Raw genomic sequence first — 23,661 nt, 5'->3', positions numbered from 1 at the left:
AAGAAGGTTTGCTGTGTCTGTCAGCGTAGTGTCCAGAGCATGGAGGCGCTACCAAGAGAAAGGCCAGTACATCAGGAAATGTGGAGGAGGCCGTAGGAGGGCAACAACCCAGCAGCAGGACCGCTACCTCCGCCTTTGTGCAAGGAGGAGCAGGAGGAGCACTGCCAGAGCCCTGCAAAATGACCTCCAGCAGGCCACAAATCTGCTCAAACGGTCAGAAACAGACTCCATGAGGGTGGTATGAGGGCCCGACGACAACAGGTGGGGGTTGTGCTTACAGCCCAACACCGTGCAGGACGTTTGGCATTTGCCAGAGAACACCAAGATTGACAAATTTGCCACTGGCGCCCTGTGCTCATCACAGATGAAAGCAGGTTCACAATGAGCACGTGATAGACATGACAGAGTCTGGAGACGCCGTGGAGAACGTTCTGCTGCCTGCAACATCCTCCAGCATGACCGGTTTGGCGGTGGGTCAATCATGGTGTGGGGTGGATTTCTTTGGGGGGCCGCACAGCCCTCCATGTGCTCGACAGAGGTAGCCTGACTGCCATTAGGTACCGAGATGAGATCCTCAGACCCCTTGTGAGACCATATGCTGGTGCGGTTGGCCCTGGGTTCAATGCTAGACCTCATGTGGCTGGAGTGTGTCAGCAGTTCCTGCAAGAGGAAGGCATTGATGGCATTGACTGGCCCGCCCGTTCCCCAGGACTGAATCCAATTGAGCACATCTGGGACATCATGGGGCGGCAGGGTAGTCTCGTGGTTAGAGCATTGGACTAGCAACTGGAAGGTTGCAAGTTCAAACCCCCGAGCTGACAAGGTACAAATCTGTCGTTCTGCCCCCGAACAGGCAGTTAACCTGTTCCCAGGCCGTCATTGAAAATAAGAATTTGTTCTTAACTGACTTGCCTGGTTAAATAAAGGTAAAATCAAATGTCTCGCTCCATCCACCAATGCCACGTTGCATCACAGACTGTCCAGGAGTTGGCGGATGCTTTAGTCCAGGTCTGGGAGGAGATCCCTCAGGAGACCATCCGCCACCTCATCAGGAGCATGCCCAGGCGTTGTAGGGATGTCATACAGGCACGTGGAGGCCACACACACTACTGAGCCTCATTTTGACTTGTTTTAAGGACATTACATCAAAGTTGGATCAGCCTGTAGTGTAGTTTTCCACTTTAATTTTGAGTGTGACTCCAAATCCAGACCTCCATGGGTTGATCAATTTGATTTCCATTGATAATTTTTGTGTGATTTTGTTGTCAGCACATTCAACTATGTAAAGAAAAAAGTATTTAATAAGATTATTTCATTCATTCAGATCTAGGATGTGTTATTTTAATGTTCCCTTTATTTTTTAGAGCAGTGTATATTTTTTTTACAGGAAACTCATTCAACAATTTCAGATGAAGTTGTGTGGAAAAAGGACTGGGGGGCGAAATGTATTTCTCCCATGGGCAAAGTAATTCAAAAGGGGTGATGAAATTCATTTACAGTCATTTTGATCTAAAATATGTAAATTGTCCAAACAGATAGATGGATGATTTTAAATATGTTATTTGACCATAAACAGATATGGCTTATTAACCTACATGGTCCAAATATTGATGATCCACGCTCTTTGAAAATATATATAATGATTTATCAACTCTACAAGCAATATGAGACTATTATTATGGCGAGAGATAATAATACGGATTTAAATACCTCTATGGACCATAAAGGAAATCCCACTACAAACTATCACCTGCATGCACATAAGGAAATCACAAATGTCATGGAAATATTGGAACTCGTGGATATATGGAGGCTTAAATGTCCTGACCTAGTGATATATACATGGCGGAGGCTCAATGAAGCTAGTCGTCTTGACTACATTCTTATGTCATTCTCTCTGGCACCAAACGTTTAAAATGTGTTGTTAGGGGACAGAATGCGGTCGGACCATCAAATAATTGACTTATACTGTATATTACTTACAGAATTCACACATGAGCGAGGATATTGGTAATTTTATCAAACCCTATTGGATGATAACTTGTTTTTAACTAGGACAGAACAATGAATAAAGTTTACATACACTCAATTAGTATTTGGTAGCGTTGCCTTTAAATTGTTTAACTTGGGTCAAATGTTTCGGGTAGCCTTCCACAAGCTTCCCACAATAAGTTGGGTGAATCTGACAGAGCTGGTTAAACTGAGTCAGGTTTGTAAAGGCCTCCTTGCTCGCACAAGCTTTTTCAGTTCAGCCCACACATTTCTATAGGATTGAGGTCAGGGCTTTGTGATGGCCACTCCAATACCTTGACTTTGTTGTCCTTAAGCCATTTTGCCACAACTTTGGAAGTATGCTTGGGGTCATTGTCCATTTGGAAGACCCATTTGCGAGAAAGCTTTAACTTCCTGACTGATGTCTTGAGATGTTTCTTCAATATATCCACATAATTTTCCTTCCTCATGGAGCCATCTATTTTGTGAAATGCGCCCCTTCTGCAGCAAAGCACCCCCACAACATGATGCTGCCACCCCCGTGCTTCGCGGTTGGGATGGTGTTCTTCGGCCTGCAAGCATCCCCCTTTTTCCTCCAAACATAATGATGGTCATTATGGCCAAACAGTTCTATTTCTGTTTCATTAGACCAGAGGACAATTCTCCAAAAACTACGATCTTTGTCCCCATGTGCAGTTGCAAACCGTAGTCTGGCTTTTTATGGCGGTTTTGGAGCAGTGGCTTCTTCCTTGCCTTTCAGGTTATGTCGATATAGGACTCGTTTTACTGTGGATAGATACTTTTGCACCTGTTTCCTCCAGCATCTTCACAAGGTCCTTTGCTGTTGTTCTGGGATTGATTTGCACTTTTTTGCACCAAAGTACATTCATCTCTAGGAGACAGAACGCGTCTCCTTCCTAATACTTGCGTACTATTGCTTGTACAGATGAATGTGGTACCTTCAGGTGTTTGGAAACTGCTCCCAAGGATGAACCAGACTTGTGGAGGTCTACAATTTTTTTGAGGTCTTGGCTGATTTCTTTAGATTTCCCCATGATGTCAAGCAAAGAGGCACTGGGTTTCAAGGTAGGACTTGAAATACATCCACAGGTACACCTCCAATTGACTCAAATGATGTCAATTAGACTATCAGAAGCTTCTAAAGCCATGACATTATTTTCTGGAATTTTCCAAGCTGTTTAATGGCACAGTCAACTTAGTGCATGTAAACTTCTGAACCACAGGAATTCTGATACAGTGAATTATAAGTGAAATAACCTGTCTGGAAACAATTGTTGGAAAAATGACTTGTGCCATGCACAAAGGAGATGTCCTAACCGACTTGCCAAAGCTATAGTTTGTTAACAAGAAATTTGTGGAGTGGTTGAAAAATGAGTTTTAATGACTCCAACACAAGTGTATGTAAACCCTCAGAATTCACCTGGAGGTACTGCTAATTCCCTTATTGTGTGGCACACTTTTAAATGTGCCTATAGAGGCCATGCAATTCAGTACTCATCTCTATAACAAAATAAATGTAGGTCAAAAGAGTCCATATTAACAAAGGAAATGGAAGGACTAACAGTACAGATAGATAGCAATAAAAACTGTACCATGGAGGCTCATAATAAGTTATTGGGAAAAACAAAAATAAATGGAGGAACTTATTCAAGAAAGATCTAGTGTAATATATTATTAAAAAAATAAAGCGAACTGGATGGAATATGGGGAAAATTCACCAAATTCTTTTTTAATCTTCAACATAGAAATGCTACCAAAAATAATTTACTGAAACTTGCTACAAATGACCGAGTCACCCACGACTCACCAAACAATATTTTGAAAGAGGAAGTAAAGTACTTTAAGCATATGTTTTAGTTTCAGTCTCCTACATCTCTACTAACCAAAGTTAATTGTATGATTTAAAAAAATATATAATGTAAAATTAACAGCTGTACAGAAAAACTCACGTGAAGGCCAAATTACAGAGGAAGAACTTTTTGATTCAAGTGTTTTAGTCCGGGAAAACTCCAGGGTTGGATGGCATTCCAGTGGAGGTATACCAAACCTTTTTTTATATACTCAGAGGACTGTTTTTAGCATGTTTTAACCACTCCTATATAAATGGTAGATTATCAGACACTAAATAAGAAGGTCTGATTCATTATTACTGAAACAGGATCCAAGTGGTAAATATAAAGATCCAGTCCAGTTAAAAAATTGGAGGCCTCTTACACTTCAGTGTTGTGAAGCAAATTCTTGGCCAAAATACATAGCTCATAGAATTAAAAAGGTATTGTCGGATTATAATTAATCCTAATCAGAAAGTTTTTTTTACATGGACGATACATTGGAGATAATGTAAGACAAGTACTGGAAACAATATAACACTATGAAATATCTGGGAAACCAGGCCTGGTATTCATAGCTGACTTTGAAAAGGCATTTGATAAAGTACGATTGGAGTTTATATATAAATGCCTAAAATATTTCAATTTTGGAGAATCTCTTATAAAACAGGATTAAGGTTATGTAACCCCAGCTGTAAAATAGTAAATAATGGCTACATCTCAGAAAGTTTTAAACTGTCAAGAGGAATAAACTTGTCTACTATCGGCATAACTATTTATTATTGCCATTGAAATGTTAGCTGTTAAAATCAGATCCAACAATAATATCAAGGGGTTAGAAATCCAGGGCTTAAAAACAAAGGTGTCATTGTACGCTGATGATTCATGGTTTCTTTAAAATCCACAATTTGGATCACTCCACAGCCTCATAGAGGATCTAGATACTTTTTCTAACCTCTAACCCCTTTCAGGACCGTGACTTTCAAAGCTAATTCCTAAAAATAAAAATAAATCATTAATTTAAAAAAATAATCATTCATTTTAAAGGGTTTAAATCAATCAATCAAATGTATTTAGAAAGCCCTCCTTTCATCAGCTGATGTCACAAAGTGCTGTACAGAAACCCAGCATAAAACCCCAAACAGCAAGCAATGCAGGTGTAGAAGCACGGTGGCTAGGAATTACTCCCTAGAAAGGCCAGAACCTAGGAAGAAACCAGGCTATGAGGGGTGGCCAGTCCTCTTCTGGTTGTGCCAGAACACTGACATAGTGTTCTAAACACTGTTTCCCATGCTTGTTCAATGAACCATAAACAATTAATGAACATGCACCTGTGGAACAGCTTACAGACGGTAGGCAATTAAGGTCACAGTTATGAAAAATTAGGACACTAAAGAGGCCTTTATACTGACTGAAAAACACCAAAAGAAAGACGCCTAGCCACCGTGCTTCTACACCTGAACGTGCCTTAGACATGCTGCAAGGAGGCATGAGGACTACAGATGTGGCCAGGGTAATAAATTACAATGTCCGTACTGTGAGATGCCTAAGACAGCGCTACAGGGAGACAGGACGGACAGCTGATCGTCCTCGCAGTGGCAGACCACGTGTAACAGCACTTGCACAGGTACATCTGAACATCACACCTGCGGGACAGGTACAGGATGGCAACAACAACTGCCCGAGTTACACCAGGAACGCACACTCTATCAGTGCTCAGACTGTCCGCAATAGGCTGAGAGAGGCTGGACTGAATTAGCGTTACACCAAGGCCTGTACTCTGAAGCGGGATCGATTTCGAGGTGGATGGTCCGTCACGGTCTGGGGCGGTGTGTCACAGCATCATTGGACTGAGCTTGTTGTCATTGCAGGCAATCTCAACGCTGTGCATTACAGGGAAGACATCCTCCTCCCTCATGTGGTACCCTTCCTGCAGGCTCATCCTGACATGACCCTCCAGCATGACAATGCCACCAGCCATACTGCTTGTTCTGTGCGTGATTTCCTGCAATACAGAATTGTCAGTGTTCTGCCATGGCCAGTGAAGAGCCCGAATCTCAATCCCATTGAGCATGTCTGGGACTTGTTGGATCGGAGGGTGAGGGCTAGGGCCATTCCCCCCAGAAATGTCCAGGAACTTGCAGGTGCCTTGGTGGAAGAGTGGGGTAACATTTGCCTTGATGACAGCTTTGCACACTCTTGGCATTCTCTCAACTAGCTTTGCTACAGAATGCTGTGGTAGCCATGCTGGTTAAGTGTGCCTTGAATTCTAAATACATCACCAACATTGTTACCAGCAAAGCACCCCCACACCATCACACCTCCTCCTCCATGCTTCATGGTGGGAACCACACATGCAGAGATCATCCTTTCACCTACTCTGCGTCTCACAAAGACAAAGCGGTTGGAACCAAATATCCCAAATTTGGACTTATCAGACCAAAGGACAGATTTCCACCGGTCTAGTGGTTTCTTCTTCTTATTGGTGACCTTTGGTAGTGGTTTCTTTATAGCAATTCGACCATGAAGGCCTGATTCATGAACTTATCCCCTGCAGCATAGGTAACTCTGGGTCTTCCTTTCCTGTGGCGGTCCTCATTGACTAACCTTCATGTCTTAAAGTAATGATGGGCAGTCATTTCTCTTTGCTTATTTGTGCTGTTCTTGCCATAATATGAACTTGGTCTTTTACCAAATAGGGCTATCTTCTGAATACCAACCCGACCTTGTCACAACACAATTGATTGGCTCAAACGCATTAAGAAGGAAAGAAATTCCACAAATTAACTTTTAACAAGGCACACCTGTTAATTTAAATGCATTCCAGGTGACAATCTCATGAAGCTGGTTGAGAGAATGTCAAAAGTGTGCAAAACTGTCATCAAGGCAAAAGGTGGCTACTTTGAAGAATCTTAAATATAAAATGTATTTTGATTTGTTTAACACTTTTTTGGTTACTACACGATTCCATTTGTGTTATTTCATTTTTCTGATGTCTTCACTATTATTCTACAATATAGAAGATAGAAAAAATAAAGAAAAACAATGCATGGTACTGTATATGTATGTATGTATATGTATGTGTATATATATGTATATTTATATGTATGTGTATAAATACAGTTGAAGTTGGAAGTTTACATACACTTAGGTTGGAGTCATGAAAACTCGTTTTTCAACCACTCCACACATTTCTTGTTAACAAACTATAGTTTGACAAGTCGGTTAGGACGGTTAGGACTACTTTATGCATGACACAAGTAATTTTTCCAACAATTATTTACAGACAGATTATTTCACTTATATTCACTGTATCACAATTCCAGTGGGTCAGAAATTTACATGCACTAAGTTGACTGTGCCTTTAAACAGCTTGGAAAATTCCCGAAAATGAAGACATAGCTTTAGAAGCTTCTGAAAGCGAATTGACATAATTTGAGCTAATTGACATCATTTGAGTCAATTGGAGGTGTACCTGTGGATGTATTTCAAGGCCTCCTTTCAAACTCAGTTCCTCTTTGCTTGACATCATGGGACAATCTAAAGAAATCAGCCAAGACCTCAGAAAAAACTGTAGACCTCCACAAGTCTGGTTCATCCTTGAGAGCAATTTCCAAACGCCTGAGGTTACCACGTTCCATGGGACCACGCAGCCGTCATACCGATCAGGAAGGAGACAATGTCCGTCTCCTAGAGATGAACGTACTTTGGTGCGAAAAGTGCAAATCAATCCCAGAACAACAGCAAAGGACCTTGTGAAGATGCTGGAGGAAACAGGTACAAAAGTATCTATATCCACAGTAAAACGAGTCCTATATCGACATAACCTGAAAGGCCGCTCAGCAAGGAAGAAGCCACTGCTCCAAAACTGCCATAAAAAAGCCAGACTACGGTTTGCAACTGCACATGGGGACAAAGATCATACTTTTTGGAGAAATGTCCTCTGGTCTGATGAAACAAAAAAAGAACTGTTTGGCCATAATGACCATCGTTATGTTTGGAGGAAAAAGGGGGAGGCTTGCAAGCCGAAGAACACCATCCCAACCGTGAAGCACGGGGGTGGCAGCATCATGGTGTGGGGGTGCTTTGCTGCAGGAGGGACTGGTGCATTTCACAAAATAGCTGACATCATGAGGAGGAAAAATACGTGGATATATTGAAGCAACATCTCAAGACATTAGTTAGGAAGTTAAATCTTGGTCACAAATGGGTTTTCAAATGGACAATGACCCCAAGCATACGTCCAAAGTTGTGGCAAAATGGCTTAAGGACAACAAAGTCAAGGTATTGGAGTGGCCATCACAAAGCCCTGACCTCAATCCCATAGAAAATTTGTGGGTAGAAGTGAAAAAGTGTGTGCGAGCAAGGAGGTCGACAAACCTGACTCAGTTACACCAGCTCTGTCTGGAGGAATAGGCCAAAATTCACCCAACGTATTGTGGGAAGGTTGTGGAAGGGTACCCGAAACGTTTCACCCATGTTAAACAATTTAATGGCAATGCTACCAAATACTAATTGAGTGTATGTAAACTTCGGACCCACTGGGAATGTGATGAAAGAAATAAAAGCTGAAAGAAATAATTATTTCAACTATTATTCTGACATTTCACATTCTTAAAATAAAGTGGTGATCCTAACTGACCAAAAACAGGGAATTTTTACTCGGATTAAATGTCAGGAATTGTGAAAAACTGAGTTTAAATGTATTTGGCTAAGGTGTATGTAAACTTCCGACTTTAACTGTACATATATTTACAAAAAAATTGGAAATGAAGCAGACAATAACGTTGACGGAAGCTACAATCTGCAATATTATTTACCCCCTAAAAGAATTATAACAAATAAATAAAACATGTAAAAAAAAGTCTAGACATATCACCTGATGACAAATAAATATTGTTGCTGTGAGTGAGTTCAGATCATTTAAGTCATTTCATTAGTAAAGATTTTAAAAAGTGCTTCAACCTCAGAGAACACCAGGCACACGCACGCACACACACACACAGCACGCACACACATTTGTACAACTAACCTTGTGGGGACACACAATTCAGTCCCATTCAAAATCTTATTTTCCTTAACCCCTAACCCTAACATGCTGACCAGACCAGACACGTTGCAAAATAAATGTACATATGCATGTTATTCAACCATTGCACCCACACTGCTCGCGGGTGTCAGCGAGCGTCTGTCTGGCCATGCGCTACAATAGAAATCAGTTCTATCTGTGACGATCATCACGCAGCAAGTTGGCCTCTCCCATCTCCTGATAGGTTTTTAGGAGCATACTGTATACCCACATGGGTGATTTAAAGGTGAATTGAGGTCCACACTCCGGGAGGTTGTAGTAATACTGTGAAGTTGGTTGCCAACCGCCATATTAAGTCCAAAATAAGAAGAAGAAGCCTGAAGAAAAGAGGAGAGATGACGAGAAACTAATTTGGTTTACCGTTTTATCTGTGGATTAATTGTCGGAGTTGAGCATTTCAGGTAAAATAACAACCCAATGTTTATATCCCAGGACAAATGAGCTAGCAACAGCAAGCTAGCTAAATTGCCATAGACGTTTAATGCTTTTCGACCTGTCCCCAAATTAATATAATTAGTTTAGAGTTTGTTTTTATATTTCAACCTGCGTGTCCTGATCGTGTCTGGTGTGGTGGTACAAAATCAACACGCGCGCGAGTGGTTTGGTCAGCATGTAAACCTAACTCTAACGCCTAACCCTAATTCTAAACCCAACACTAATTCTAACCTTAACACTAAACCGCCTAGAAATAGCATTTGACCTTGTGGGGACCAACAAAATCCCCAGTAAGTTTTGTTTTGGACTTCTGGTTCCCACAAGAATAGTCAAAGAACACACACCAACACACACCAACACACACACACACACACACCAACACACACCAACACACACACACCAACACACACACACACACACACACACACACACACACACACACACACACACACACACACACACACACACACACACACACACACACACACACACACTGTGCTTCTACACCTGCATTGCTTACTGTTTGGGGTTTTAGGCTGGGTTTCTGTACAGCACTTTGATATATCAGCTGATATAAGAAGGGCTATATAAATACATTTGATTTGATTTAAAGTGTCACCCTACCCTGGCAAGTATAACCATCACCCACGAATCCGGACAGACAGGAGCAGATATAGGCAGACGCCCCCGTGTAGCTACAACGTGCCCTCTCTGGGATGTCGCAGTTATTGGTACCCCTCTGGCAGTGGTCTATTGGACGGTCCACTTCTACAAAGGATAGGGGGGAAAGGGAGAGGCAGATTTTAGACTTGGTGGAGACAGAAATACCCTGAATCCTTTGTTTGATGAAACTAAAATTATAAAAAGGAGTAACAAATGTGAGAAATTTCTCAGTAGACGGTTTGATAGACTAAAGAAAAAAAACAGATTAATAGACTGAAATAGCATAGAAACGCTCTTAAATTTGAGTTTAAGATTAATATATAGATGATATGAAACAATCTGTAAAAGGTTACTGTATTTAGAGTGTGTATTAAGTTAAGCAACAGAGTTATATTGGGGGTCATCCAAACCAAGAACAACACAGCTGCGAACACGCTTTTTCAGCACTACATACCGACGCAGGTCTTGCCATCGCTGGCGAACTGGAAACCGTCCACACACTCGCAGCGGAATGTTCCCGGTTGGTTGTTGCATACGGCGTGAGAACCACAGATCTCGGACATCTCTCTGCACTCGTCAATGTCTACAAAATGAGCACAGTCAATTCAATTCAACTTAACTCAATTCAAAACAACTTTATTTGTCCCATAAGGGCAATTCTGTTGCACCAGATTAACGTTCAAGTCATATCAACAGCCATAATGATAATGACATTATTTCATTGCATATTTGGAATAAATTATTTCATGTGATCATTTGTAGTATATGTAATAATATACTGTACATTGCAGTATATTAATAATATGAATTATTAGTGGGGCATTTCTGATGACATTGCTTGTTTTCCTATGCTACAGTCTGTCTCAGTCCTGTAATACTTGTTTCTCTCTTTGGGCGGTCTTGCCCTTTGCTGATGTAAAGCGTCTATGAGTTCTTAGAAGGTGCAAAATAAGCCAAATGTAATATCATCACCACTACTATGAAGATGCCATCTTACCAATATTACCTGATTTATGAAGATCAGTCATGAAAGGTAATGTGCTGTTCTCACACCACATGTACAGATCTAGGATCAGCTCGCCCAATCCTTAGTGGGGAAATTGCTAAACTGACCGAAGATCAATGTCTAGGGAAACTTCACTTTCAGTCCTATTACAGCTAGTATTTATTCAAAAAATTGCTACAATTGGTATGCTCTGCTACTGAAATTGTTTAAGGAAATTGGTCACCACTAAATGGTGCTAAGTAGTCTTTATTTCAAAGAATCCCCATGAAACCGATGTTTATTAGATAATAAAGTAATACAGTTATTACCATGCATTCTTGAATGAATTTCCAGGTAAATATGTAAAATAAAGTATAACCCAAACTTCAATAGACTATTCCCCATGTCCCTTATGCATCAGCTGGTGTAGGTTCAAGCTGATATGTATAGTGTGCAGGGCCCCTACCATAGCATTGACGTCCGTCCCCAGTGAAACCAGTGGAACACTCGCAGGTGAACTGGATGCCTTCTTCGGGTCTGCAGGCGGCATTGGTGTCGCAGCCATGTCTGCCGGTGAAACATGGGTTCTGCTCTGGTGGGCCACCTGACAATCAAAACAAACGTCCATTCTCTTGAGGGGCAGCAATGGGATCCGTGTTAGTGGGTGATGCCATCAATGCCTAGTTCAGGGTTAGTTCTGATGTTATAGCTAGAATTTAAGCGAAAAAGTTGCAGTAAACATGGTAGGGACCAATTGGTTGGACAAACAGCAATTCAGTTATAGGCTACATGTCGTCCTTTAGTAAGGCTTTTGTGTGGCTGTTTTCAGATTATGGATTTTGTAAATCAAGGCATCAGGGGATTTCTACTTTGGAGTTACTTCAATCTTTGGATACTTCAGTCTGAAAAGCCACAGTATAGTACTACAACCTGAAATGAATAGATTCCTAGTAACCCTCACGTTAGTTATTGTTGGAAATGGCTTACGCTGTGGGATATCTGGACAAGATGTTGTGACATCACACACACAAACACACACACACAATGTCTCAGTTTTGTAGACACAGGCATGTAAGACACCTCTCCTGGCTATTAGAAGGGACATGCAGACGGCTTATCAGACAGCTGCTTATTAGGTGGGGGGGGGGTGGCACGTTTGAAGTCCCTGCTCCTCCAGTCTCCATTGCATCCTCACAGGAAACTCGGCACAGATGTTACACTTTTGCCAATAAACTCCAGCTGAGTCAAGTTTGCTTGCATAACCTACCCCCTGGCCCCCAGACCGCCACCCCCGGCCATCCCCTATGTACCTTTACCCCTCTCCCAGTGCCTTCCTCTTGCCCTCCCCCACTCTCCCCCTTCTTCTTACACCTCCTACCTGCAGTAAATAACCTTGTGTGAACTGAAGCACGGCCCCTTGTTTACCTTAGCCGTTAACCTTTACCCTGTCAAGGATTTGGGTGTCTTTGAAAGGCCAGCTGAGGAAATACAACAACACAAGGTTTTGGTTTACCTACAGATAATGTTACTCAACAGATAATTACTATTCTTTTGGCTCGACATTCCATACTGTGTATAGTCAGGAATTAAAATGTTCTTGAAGAGAAATGTATGTAATACGATGGTCCATTGAGACAACAAATGAGTGGTAACAACCCCCCCCCCCCCCCCCCCCCCAGATGTCTAAAAAAGTCAGAAGAATCTGTTGGGAAAATGTATACTGTTACAATCGCAGGTCCTGATCCTAATCTCTTAGAACCAGCTGTCCTGTAAACACCAGCAAGAATCATTAGGAACCACGGGTGTCTTTGGTTTTCCCGTTTGACGTCAATACGTGTCATAATAATAATAATGCGATTCATAGATGCTACTGAATGCAAGTGCAACGAAAAACCGACAATGGAAAGGCTACAATTCTTCCAGTGAAGGAAGGTTTTTTGCATTTCCATTGTCATACCCCACACCACACTCACACACAGCAGCATCCACCAGTCACAAAATAAGAATACACTTTCATACCCTCCCCATTACACACATTTGACCAATCAATCTTCTTTACATCTTCAGCATAGGAATCACTACAAACACGTTGTATGATCTCTTAAACACTATTTTAGGCCCCGCCTTTGGAACCTAGGCTTATCTGGATACAGCTATTTTATCGTGGTCACTACATCCAATGGGTGTGGATGCACCTTGAGCACAAAGTTCTGCAGCATTACAAAGAAATGATCAATACACACGTGGATGATATACAGTAGTTTCTGTACGGTTTGTAAACAACCCTGGTAGCTTGATTAATAACCTGAAGCAGATTACAGGCATTGGTTACAGTAAGCAGTTTCTTCTTGAGTGGACAACTTGATGAAAACCTACATTTTTTTAGGTCACCCGGAAAATAGTTAACATCAAATACGCTATCAAGCATTCCACACATATTATCCGGATAATGTTAGCAATTGGTGGCCAATAGAAGCACCCCAAAAGAAGAGGCTCTAGATGAGGCGGGTGAAACTGCAACCACAACACTTGTTCAACTTTAGGCAAGACATCCTCTCTGAGCTTCACTGGAATTTGGCTCTGAACATACAGTGCATTCGGAAAGTATTCAGACACATTGACTTTTTCCACATTTTGTTACGTTACCCCTCGTAAAAATCCCTCATCAATCTACACACAATACCACATAATGACAAAGCAAAAACATGTTGATAGATTTGTTTGCAAATGTTTGTAATATTTCATTTACATAAGTATTCAGACCCTTTACTGAGTACTTTGTTGAAGCACCTTTGGCAGCGATTACAGCCTTGAGTCTTCTTGGGTATGGCGCTACAATTTTGGCACACCTATATTTGGAGATTTTCTGCCATGCTATTTTCAGGTCTCCAGAGATATTCGATCAGGTTCAAGTCCAAGCGGGCTGTCATGTGCCTTTTACTGAGAAGTGGCTTCCATCTGCCCAATCTACCATAAAGGCCTGATTGGTGGAGTGCTGCAGAGATGGTTGTCCTTCTGGAAGGTTCTCCCATCTCCACAGAGGAACTCTGGAGCTCTGACAGAGCTCCTTCGGGTTCTTGGTCACCTCCCTGACCAAGGCCCTTCTCCCCTTCTCCTTCGGGTTCTTGGTCACCTCCCTGACCAAGGCCCTTCTCCCCCGATTGCTCAGTTTGGCCGGGCGGCCAGGTCTAGGAAGAATTTTGGTGGTTCCAGGCTTCTTCCATTTAAGAATGATTGAGGCCACTGTGTTCTTGGGGAACTTCAATGCTGCAGAAATGTTTTGCTACCCTTCCCCAGATCTGTGCCTGGACACAATCCTGTCTTGGAGCTCTACGGACAATTCCTTCGACCTCATGGCTTGGTTTTTGCCCTGACATGCACTGTCAACTGTGGAATCTTATATAGACAGTTGTGTGCGTTTCCAAATCATATCCAATCTCAAGGATGATCAATGGAAACATAATGCACCTGAGCTTAGTTTTGAGTCTCATAGTGAAGGGTCTGAATGCTTATGAAAATAAAGTTTTTCTGTTTTAATACATTTACAAACATTTCTAAACTTGTTTTCACTTTGTCATTATTGGGTATTGTACGTAGATTGATGAGGAAAACATTTACATCTCTTTTAGAATAAGGCTGTAACATAACAAAATGTTAATATCCCTGTATTGCTACTGCTGTGTTGACACATGAATTAACTTAGTGAGTCTAATTGATGACTAATATACACTATATAAACAAAAGTATGTGGACTCTCCTTCAAATTAGTGGATTTGGGTGTTTCAGCCACACCAGACTTTCAACCTGGCACAGTCTGTCACGCCCTGACCTTAGATATCTCTGTTTTTCTATGTATTTTGGTTAGGTCAGGGTGTGACTACAGTGGCTACGCTAGTTTTGTATGTCTAGTGTTTTTGTATGTCTAGGGTTTTTGTATGTCAAGGGGTGTTGTATGTCTATGATGGCCTGATATGGTTCCCAATCAGAGACGTTTGGTTTGTCTTTAATAAATATGTGGAACGCTGCGCCTTGGTCTCATCATTATGACGATCGTGACAGAAGATCCCACCAACAAAGGACCAAGCAGCGTGCCCAGGAGGAGGAGAATCCTGGACTTGGGAAGACATCCTGGATGGGAAGGGATCCTGGACTTGGGAGGAAATCCTGGCAGGACAAGATCGCCTTCCTTGGCAGGAGTCACCTAGGACCATGAGAGGACAGCAACGACGTTGGGGAGGTAGGCCACAGAAACCCCAATAAATGTTTTGGGGGGAGGCACATGAAGCAGTCGGCGGAGATGAGGAGTGAACCAGAGCCAGGCTGGGAGAAGAAGGAGAATTCGGAGAAGAGAGAAATGGGGGAGTTTTTGAGTTGGTGGAGGACGCACAGATTTGGAATAAAGGAACGTGTCGTCAGTTTGGTGCCACCTGAGTCAGCTCCCCATACTCGTCCTGAAACATGTATTAAAGTTCCCGGAACAATTGATGCCGGCTATACACACCAGGTCTCCTGGTGATTGGGCGTCCTGTGCGTCCTGTGCCAACTCCTCGCACTCTCCCTCAAGTGCCCCTTTCCAGTCAGGTGTGTCCTGTTCCTGCTCCTCGCACTCTCCCTCAAGTGCGTGTCCCCAGTCAGGTCCGTCCTGTTCCTCTTCCCCGCACTAGCCCTGAGGTGCGTGTCACCAGCCCGGTGCCACCGGTACCGGACCTACGCATCAAACCTCCAGTGCGCCTCCACAGTCCAGAGCTTCCACCAACAGTTCCCAGTCCAGAGAGTCCGGCGACAGTTCCCAGTCCAGAGCTTCCTGCGACAGTTCCCAGTCCAGAACTTCCGGCGACAGTTCCCAGTCCAGAACTTCCGGCGACAGTTCCCAGTCCAGAACTTCCGGCGACAGTTCCCAGTCCCAGTTTTGTATGTCTAGGGGTGTTGTATGTCTAGGGTTTTTGTATGTCTATGTTGGCCTGATATGGTTCCCAATCAGAGACAGCTGTTTATCGTTGTCTGTGATTGGGGATCATATTTAGGTAGTCATTTTCCTCATTTGTGTTGTGGGATCTTGTCTACGTATAGTTGCCTTAGTGCACATCAGTAGCGGCACGTTTCGTTTGTGCTTTTTGTTGTTGTTTTGTTTATGATTTTCTCTATATTAAATATGTGGAACTCTACTCACGCTGCGCCTTGGTCTCATCATTACGACGATCATGACACAGTCAAAGGATACCACCTTGTTCATCAAATTTCTGCCCTGCTAGAGCTGCCCCGGTCAACTGTAAGTGCTGTTATTGTGAAGTGGAAACGTCTAGAAGCAACAACGGCTCAGTTGTGAAGTGGTAAGCCACACAAGCTCACAGAATGGGACTGCCAAGTGCTGAAGTGTGCAATGCATAAAAATTGTCTGTACTCGGTTGCAACACTCACTACCAAGATCCAAACTGCCTCTGGAAGCAACGTCAGCACAATAACTGTTTGTCGGGAGCTTCATGAAATGGGTTTCCATGGCTGAACAGCCGCAAACAAGCCTAAGATCACCATGCGCAAATCCAAGCGTCGGCTTGAGTGGTGTAAAGCTCGGCGCCATTGGACTCTGGAGCAGTGGAAATGCGTTCTCTGGAGTGATTAGTCATACTTCACCATCTGGTAGTCCGACGGACAAATCTGTAGTTGGCGGATGTCAGGAGAAGGAGAACGCTACCTGCCTGAATACATAGTGGAAACTTTAAAGTTTGCTGGAGGAGGAATAATGGTCTGGGGCTGTTTTTCATGGTTTGGGCTAGGCCCCTTAGTTCCAGTGAAGTGAAATATTAATGCTACAGCACACATTGACCTTCTAGACGATTATGTGCTTCCAACTTTATGGCAACAGTTTAGGTAAGGCCCTTTCCTGTTTCAGCATGACAATGCCCTTGTGGACAAAGCGAGGTCCATACAGAAATGGTTTGTCGAGATCGGTGTGGAATAACTTGACTGGCCTGCACAAAGCCCTGACATCAACCCAATTTGGGATGAATTGGAACGCCAACTGTGAACCAGACCTAATCGGCCAACATCAGAGTCCGACCTAACTAATGCTCTTGTGGCTGAATGGAAGCAAGTCCCTGCACCAATGTTCCAACATTTAGTGGAAAGCCTTCCCAGAACAGTGGAGGCTGCTAAAACAGCAAAGCGGGTACCAACTCCATATTAATGCCCATGATTTTGGAATGGGATGTTCGACGAGCAGGTGTCCAGATACTTTTGGTCATGTAGTGCATGAATGCTACCTGAGATTAGCAAGTTATTGATTTCATGAATCTTATTTCTTAGGTTGCATGTAGTAGTAATATGGACTATTTATTGCCCTTTCCTGGGTAGCTTATTAGAGATAGACATAATATGGGAAACCACAAACAAAGCATGCAGTCAGTCAGGGTGCAGGGGTTAGGCTATGAACCCATCTGCTGTTGGCCGGGCTAGCCAGGAGGAAAGCATGGCCAGCCGTAGAGAAATGCTTATTGAAATGTTTGATTATCATGGATTTATCGGTGGTGACCATGTTATCTAGCCTCCGTGCAATGGGCAGCTGGGAGGAGGTGCTCTTGTTCGCCATGGACTTTACAGTGTCCCAAAAGTTTTTGGAGTTAGAGCTACAGGATGCAAATTTCTGTTTGAAAAAGCTAGCCTTTGCTTTCCTGACTGACTGCGTGTATTGGTTCCTGACTTCCCTGGACAGTTGCATATCGTGGGGACTATTCGATGCTATTGCAGTCCGCCACAGGATGTTTTTTTGTGCTGGTTAAGGGCAGTCAGGTCTGGAGTGAACCAAGGGCTATATCTGTTCTTAGTTATGCTTATGCTTATTTAAGATGGCGAGGAAAATACTTTTAAAGAACGACCAGGCATCCTCAACTGACGGGATGAGGTCAATATCCTTCCAGGATACCCGGGCCAGGTCAATTAGAAAGGCCTGCTCGCAGAAGTGTTTTAGAGAGCGTTTGAAGGTGATCGGGGGTGGTCGTATGACCGCGGACCCATAGCGGATGCAGGCAATGAGGCAGTGCTCGCTGAGATCCTGATTGAAAGCAGCAGAGATGTATTTGGAGGGCAAGTTGGTCAGGATAATATCTATGAGGGTGCCCATGTTTACGGATTTAGGGTTGTACCTGGTGAGTTCCTTGATGATTTATGTAGCGGGAAAGTTAGCAGAAAGGTAGCAGAACATTAGCACAACTAAAGCTGAAGATGATCAGTATCTACATGATAGGCTATACTCACTGAGGATGGGCCCAATCCTCTTAGCAGTGGGTTACCAGAACATTAGCAGAATATTAACAGAGGGTTAACACAACTAGCAGAACATTTGCGAAACATTAGAAGAACGTGAACACAACTAGCAGAACATAAGCACAAGTTTAGCATAACATTATAGGAGAACATGAACAAAGATTAGCAGTAACACAAGGAGTTCTACTCACTGTGGATGGAGCCGATCTTGTTGCTCATAGCGTAGCGGATCAGCTGGTTGCCCGAGTCGTACATGACGAAGATCTGGTCGACGCTGAGCTGCTGGGTAGACTGCACGGCCCTGACCTCCTCGTCATTTGGACAGCTCTGGTAGGTGATGGTCTGACGCCACTGGTAGGCCTTGGTCTGGACACTGCCATCCGGTAGGCTCACAGTGTAGTCGCGGTTGGAGGAGGAGGTGATCACTGAAGAGAATAGGGAAAATGGAGTGTTACTACATTGAACATCCATATACAGTTGGTATCATAAGCATTCACCACCCTTGGCTTTTTTTTCACATTTTGTTGCGTTACAAAGTGGGATTTGATTTTGATTTGATTTAAATAGATTTCATTTAGAATTTTTGTCATTGATCTAGACAAAATAGTCCATAATGTCAAAGTGAAAAGAAAATGTGACACATTTTTTCCAATTAATACGAGAACTAGAATATAGTTGTTGCATAAGAATTCACCTCTTTTGTTTAGCCAAGCCTAAATTAGTTCAGGAGTCAAATTTGGCTTAACAAATCACATTGTATGAAATAATACGGGTTGACATTAATATTTTAGGACTACCCCTTCCTCTACATACAATATGCGTAAGGTCCCTCAGTCAAGTGCTGAATTTCAAGCACAGATTCAACTACAAAGACCAGAGAGCTTTTTCAAAGACTTTATAAAGAAGGGCAGTGTTGGTAGATGGGTAACAATAACAAGTCAGACATTGAATATCTCTTTAAGCATGGTCTAGTAATAAGCATGCTGTGGATGATGTACTGAACCACCCAGACACATCAACGATACAGTCGTCCTTCTGAACTGAGCTGCAGGACTGGAAGGAAAATAAGCAGAGATTTCACCATGAGGTCATTTGTGACTTTAAATGGCTGTGATTGGAGAAAACTGAGGATGGAGCAACAACATTGTAGTGACTCCACAATAATGACCTAAATTAAGAATAAAAATGTGCAGAATGTATACAGAATAGTCCAAAACATGTATCCTGTATGCAACCAGGCAATAAAATACTACTGCAATAAAAGCATGCATAGGAATATACTTTTTGGCCTAAACGGAAAGTCTTATATTTGGGGCTAATCCAACACAAAACATCACTGAGTAATTGCCTCCTTATTGTCAAGCATAGTGGTGGCTGCATCATGGTATGGGTATTCTTGAGGCAAAGACTGGGGAGTTTTCAGGATGAATAGAAACGGGATGGAGCTAATCAGACGCAAAATCCTAGAGGAAAACCTGGTTCCTTCTGCTTGGGAGAGGAACACTGGGAGAGGAATTCACCTTTCAGCAGGACAACAACCTAAAACACAAGGCAAAATCTACACTGGAGTTGCTTACCAAGTTACAGTTTGACTTAAATTTGCTTCACAATCTATGGCAAGACTTAAATATTTCTGTCTAGCCATGATCCCTAACACCTTGATAGAGCTTGAATAATTGTTTTAATAATAATGGTAAAATATTACACAATCCAGGTGTGCCGAGTTCTTAGAGAAGTTATCCAAGAAGATTCACAGCTGTAATTGCTGCCAAAAGTGTTTCTAAGACAATGTGTTTCATGAAAAGAATAGGAAAGACTACTATCTGGTTGCACATAAGAGCACTTTGATTAATAACAACATTGGGATTAATGCTGACCTTTCTTATGTGATTAGATGTACTACAAACTGTGATAGTGTCGAGTTCCAAGGTTGGCGTCAATTCCATTTAAATTCAGGAGATCAAAATAATTTTAGTTTACTTCCTGAATTGACTCAATTGACCCCAAGTCTGCATTCCAAGTTATATTGGTGTGGTCGTGACTTACGGTTGCTGCCATACTGGTAGATCTCCTTGTAGGGGTCGATCTGGACAGTGGAGCCGCGTGGGACCTCAGGGAGACGGCCCTCCAGCTCGGTGCTCACCACCAGGTGGTCGTGCTCGTCGATGCCCTTGAACTCCTGCTTGATGGTCAGCCTCTCGTTGCCCGGTAAGAAGGTCACCTCGGCCTGCCTGGAGAACACGCCACCTGGAGGGGGACAACCAAACCTCATAGGTTCTCTTCAGCTCCTGAGCACAAATCTAGGATCATCTTGCCTTGCCCAAAAGCTAACCTCAACCATTATGTGATGAAACACAAAACCTAGCCGTACCTAAGATCAGCATTTAGGGGCAAGTTTATTCTGCATCCCCACCCATACCCTTGAGTGTATCCCCCCACTTTTAGTTCTCCCTGGAGCCAACAACATTACACATTAAAGGGGAATATTTTGAAAGAAGTGAAGCCAGCTGGAAGCAATGAGCTTGAGCAACATTTTGAGGCCGAAAAGCATAAAAAAATGGGAACACAGAACAAATTCCCCATCATTTTCCCCATCATCGTTCTACCTACAAATATTGTCCTAGTGGAAGATTAAAGCGGAGTTCAACATGTTGAGGAACGTTTCAAAAAGGAAAAGATAGTCCTAATCACAATTCACTCAAACGTCCACGTATACCACTCAAAAGGCCAGTAGAGAATCTACTTTCCCTGAGCTAAGAGATTGCATTCTAAATAGAAGGCCATTTTGGGTATGCAAAAAAAAAAGATTTATAATACATATGTGAAATGTCCAAAATGTTGTATGCTTTAAAATGCCAGGATGTCATACTCATTTCAGCTTTTAATCTAGTAGAATTCGCTGCATACCATTGAGGAATAGAATCGTCTTTCGAGACCAACGTGTGTTTGACAACAGCTGATAATCAGCCGAGGGGACACGCTCTACCAAAATGAGCGAATGGCGGGAATCAACGCAATTGTGCATTAGATGACACATTCTCAGTATGGATGAGCCTAGTATGCTACTTTACTGCATTTGTTTTTACTAAACAGTACATTCTTAACAGTATGTAGTACTATTAGTACACAGTATGCCATTTAGGTAAGTAAGGCAGATTTTGGACATAGCCTCTGACTATTAAAAAAATCTGTCATTCAAAGAGAGCAAATAAATCAAGCTTAACTTGAATAAATGTTGACCTAATCATCAATCCCACAGCGGTCATTCACACCTGTCTTTGAAGGACATCTCTTTAGACCACAACAAAGACCCAAGCCCCAGGTACCTTTGCTACAATGGAGGGAGAAGCTAAACCAGATGCTACCCAACACACATGAGAAAAGCCTAATGTATTCAAATCATCTGCTGCCTTTTTAATGACACTCTGGCACTTTCTCAACAGTTTTTCCTTGATTTGTTATGAATCAAGAAAGCGAGGAATCCCTTTTGTGATTCACCCAAATGTCAGCTCTTACCTTAAAACAACTCTTAATGACGCAACAATGTGCAAGATTGACACAATGTCCAAGATAATCGTCAAACAGCTCTTACCGATGATGCTGAAGCCGTTCTCATAGCCGGGCTGCTCCAGAGCGAAGGCCCAGCCGATGACCCCTCCCAGGGAAGACAGGGGCTGCAGGGAGGGTCCCAGGCCGGCCGGGATGGTACTGATGGCCACGTAGGCGCGCCCATCGTTGGCCACCACGTACGAGTGCAGGTCGTTGTTGGAGAGCTCCAGCGGCGAGGGCGTGTTGCCCACAAACACCCGGCCATTCACTTTGCCGTTCATCCGCTGGGGCTTACCTGCGTGTGGAATGTGAGGAAACTAACTTCATTCGATTTGAATTCATGCAACTTTAAATGTAACTGATGTGTGACTGTGTGTCAAGCATTATCAGGTTTTCAATTTCTTACAAAATATTGAATCATTCTTATACTTTATATCACATATTTCATTATAATGAAGGAAGCAGGCTAGCCCTATCCCTTATTACGCAAATACTGTATGTACTTTGGGTGTGGGGTTACTCCTACCTTCAGCCACACAATCCTTGCCATTGCCATAGAAACCAGGCCTACATTGGCAGCAGTAGCCATTGGTGTAGTCCTTACAGTCAGCGAAGGACGAGCACTTCTGCCTGTTACTGGCGCATGTCTCAGAATTGTACGCAAACACTGCCAAAAAGAAGACAAACCACATTCTTAGAAAAATAACCATTTAGAAAAAAAAGGTGCTATCTAGAACCTAAAAGGGTTATCCAGCTGTCCCCCCCATAGGATAAACCTTTGAAGAACTCTACATGGAACGCAAAAGGGTTCTACTGGGAACCAAAAAGAGTTCTACCTAGAATCAATAAGGATTATCCAATGGGGACTGTCAAAGAACCCTTTTGGAACCCTTTTTTTCTAAGAGTGTAATTTCATTGTAGTTCTTGTTTGCTACAAACTACTTTGATAGGCCGGTTAAACAAAGCAGCATGGCTCAAAAACAAAGAAGCTCAAAACTAACCAGCCCGCCTTGCCCTAACTGCACACACAGAACTAACATCAACAACATGCATGATCGTCTTCTTTTTGCGTACAACCATGAAAAACTAACTACATTCCGTTTGATTTTATGCGTTGTTTGTAACTTATTTTTTTAAACTTATTTTGTAGTAATGTTATTGCTACCATCTCTTATGGCCGAAAATAACTTCTGGACATCAGAACTGGGATTACTCACCATGAACTGGAGGAAGCTTTTTCCTTTAACGAGTCAGACGAGAAAAATATACTGCTCTCCTGGGAACAGGCCCAGATCCCCGGCATTTGCGTGTAGAAAAGACGGAGGAAAAGAGGAAGCAGATCGGGCTGCCTTTTGAGAATCCGTAGGCGAGTGAGTAAATTCCCACTGCGATCAATTCTACTTGCTAACATGCAATAATTGGAAAATGACCTACGATTACGATTATCCGACCAAAGGACATTAAGAACTGTAACATCTTCTACTTCACAGAGTCGTGGCTGAACAAAGACACGGATAATATAGAGCTGTGGAGGGATTTTCAAAGCACCGGCAGAACAGAGAAGCTACGTCTGGTAAGACGAGGGGTGGGAGTGTGTGTCTTTTTGTCAATAACAGCTGGTGCGGGATGTCTAATATTAAAGAAGTCTCGAGGTATTGCTTGCATGAGGTAGAGTACCTTATGATAAGCTGTAGACCACACTATCTACCAAGAGAGTTTAACTATATTATTCGTAGCCGTCTATTTACCACCACAGACCGAAGCTGGCACTAAGACCCCACTCAACCAACTCTATAAGGCCATAAGCAAACAAAAAAAATGCTCACCCAGAAGCAGCG

The 23,661-nt window shown here is 42.7% G+C and overlaps 1 protein-coding gene across 1 annotated transcript in view; it reads right to left on the bottom strand.

Moving 5' to 3' along the window:
• Positions 1–23,661, bottom strand: part of LOC139424722 (nidogen-1-like) — a 71,960-nt gene that overhangs the window by 24,241 nt on the left and 24,058 nt on the right. The window contains exons 6-12 of the mRNA XM_071176821.1: positions 22,350–22,490; positions 21,867–22,118; positions 20,321–20,521; positions 18,466–18,699; positions 11,481–11,618; positions 10,484–10,612; positions 9,991–10,134 (exon numbers count right to left, since the gene is read on the bottom strand). Of these exons, the coding sequence (XP_071032922.1) occupies positions 9,991–10,134; positions 10,484–10,612; positions 11,481–11,618; positions 18,466–18,699; positions 20,321–20,521; positions 21,867–22,118; positions 22,350–22,490 (1,239 nt within the window). The remainder of the gene's footprint in view (positions 1–9,990; positions 10,135–10,483; positions 10,613–11,480; positions 11,619–18,465; positions 18,700–20,320; positions 20,522–21,866; positions 22,119–22,349; positions 22,491–23,661) is intronic.

Source organism: Oncorhynchus clarkii, chromosome 13, assembly GCF_045791955.1.
Source record: "Oncorhynchus clarkii lewisi isolate Uvic-CL-2024 chromosome 13, UVic_Ocla_1.0, whole genome shotgun sequence".
Classification (NCBI taxonomy): domain Eukaryota; kingdom Metazoa; phylum Chordata; class Actinopteri; order Salmoniformes; family Salmonidae; genus Oncorhynchus; species Oncorhynchus clarkii.
Note: the sequence above shows the minus strand (reverse complement) of the source record. Positions and strands in the feature narration are given on the sequence as shown.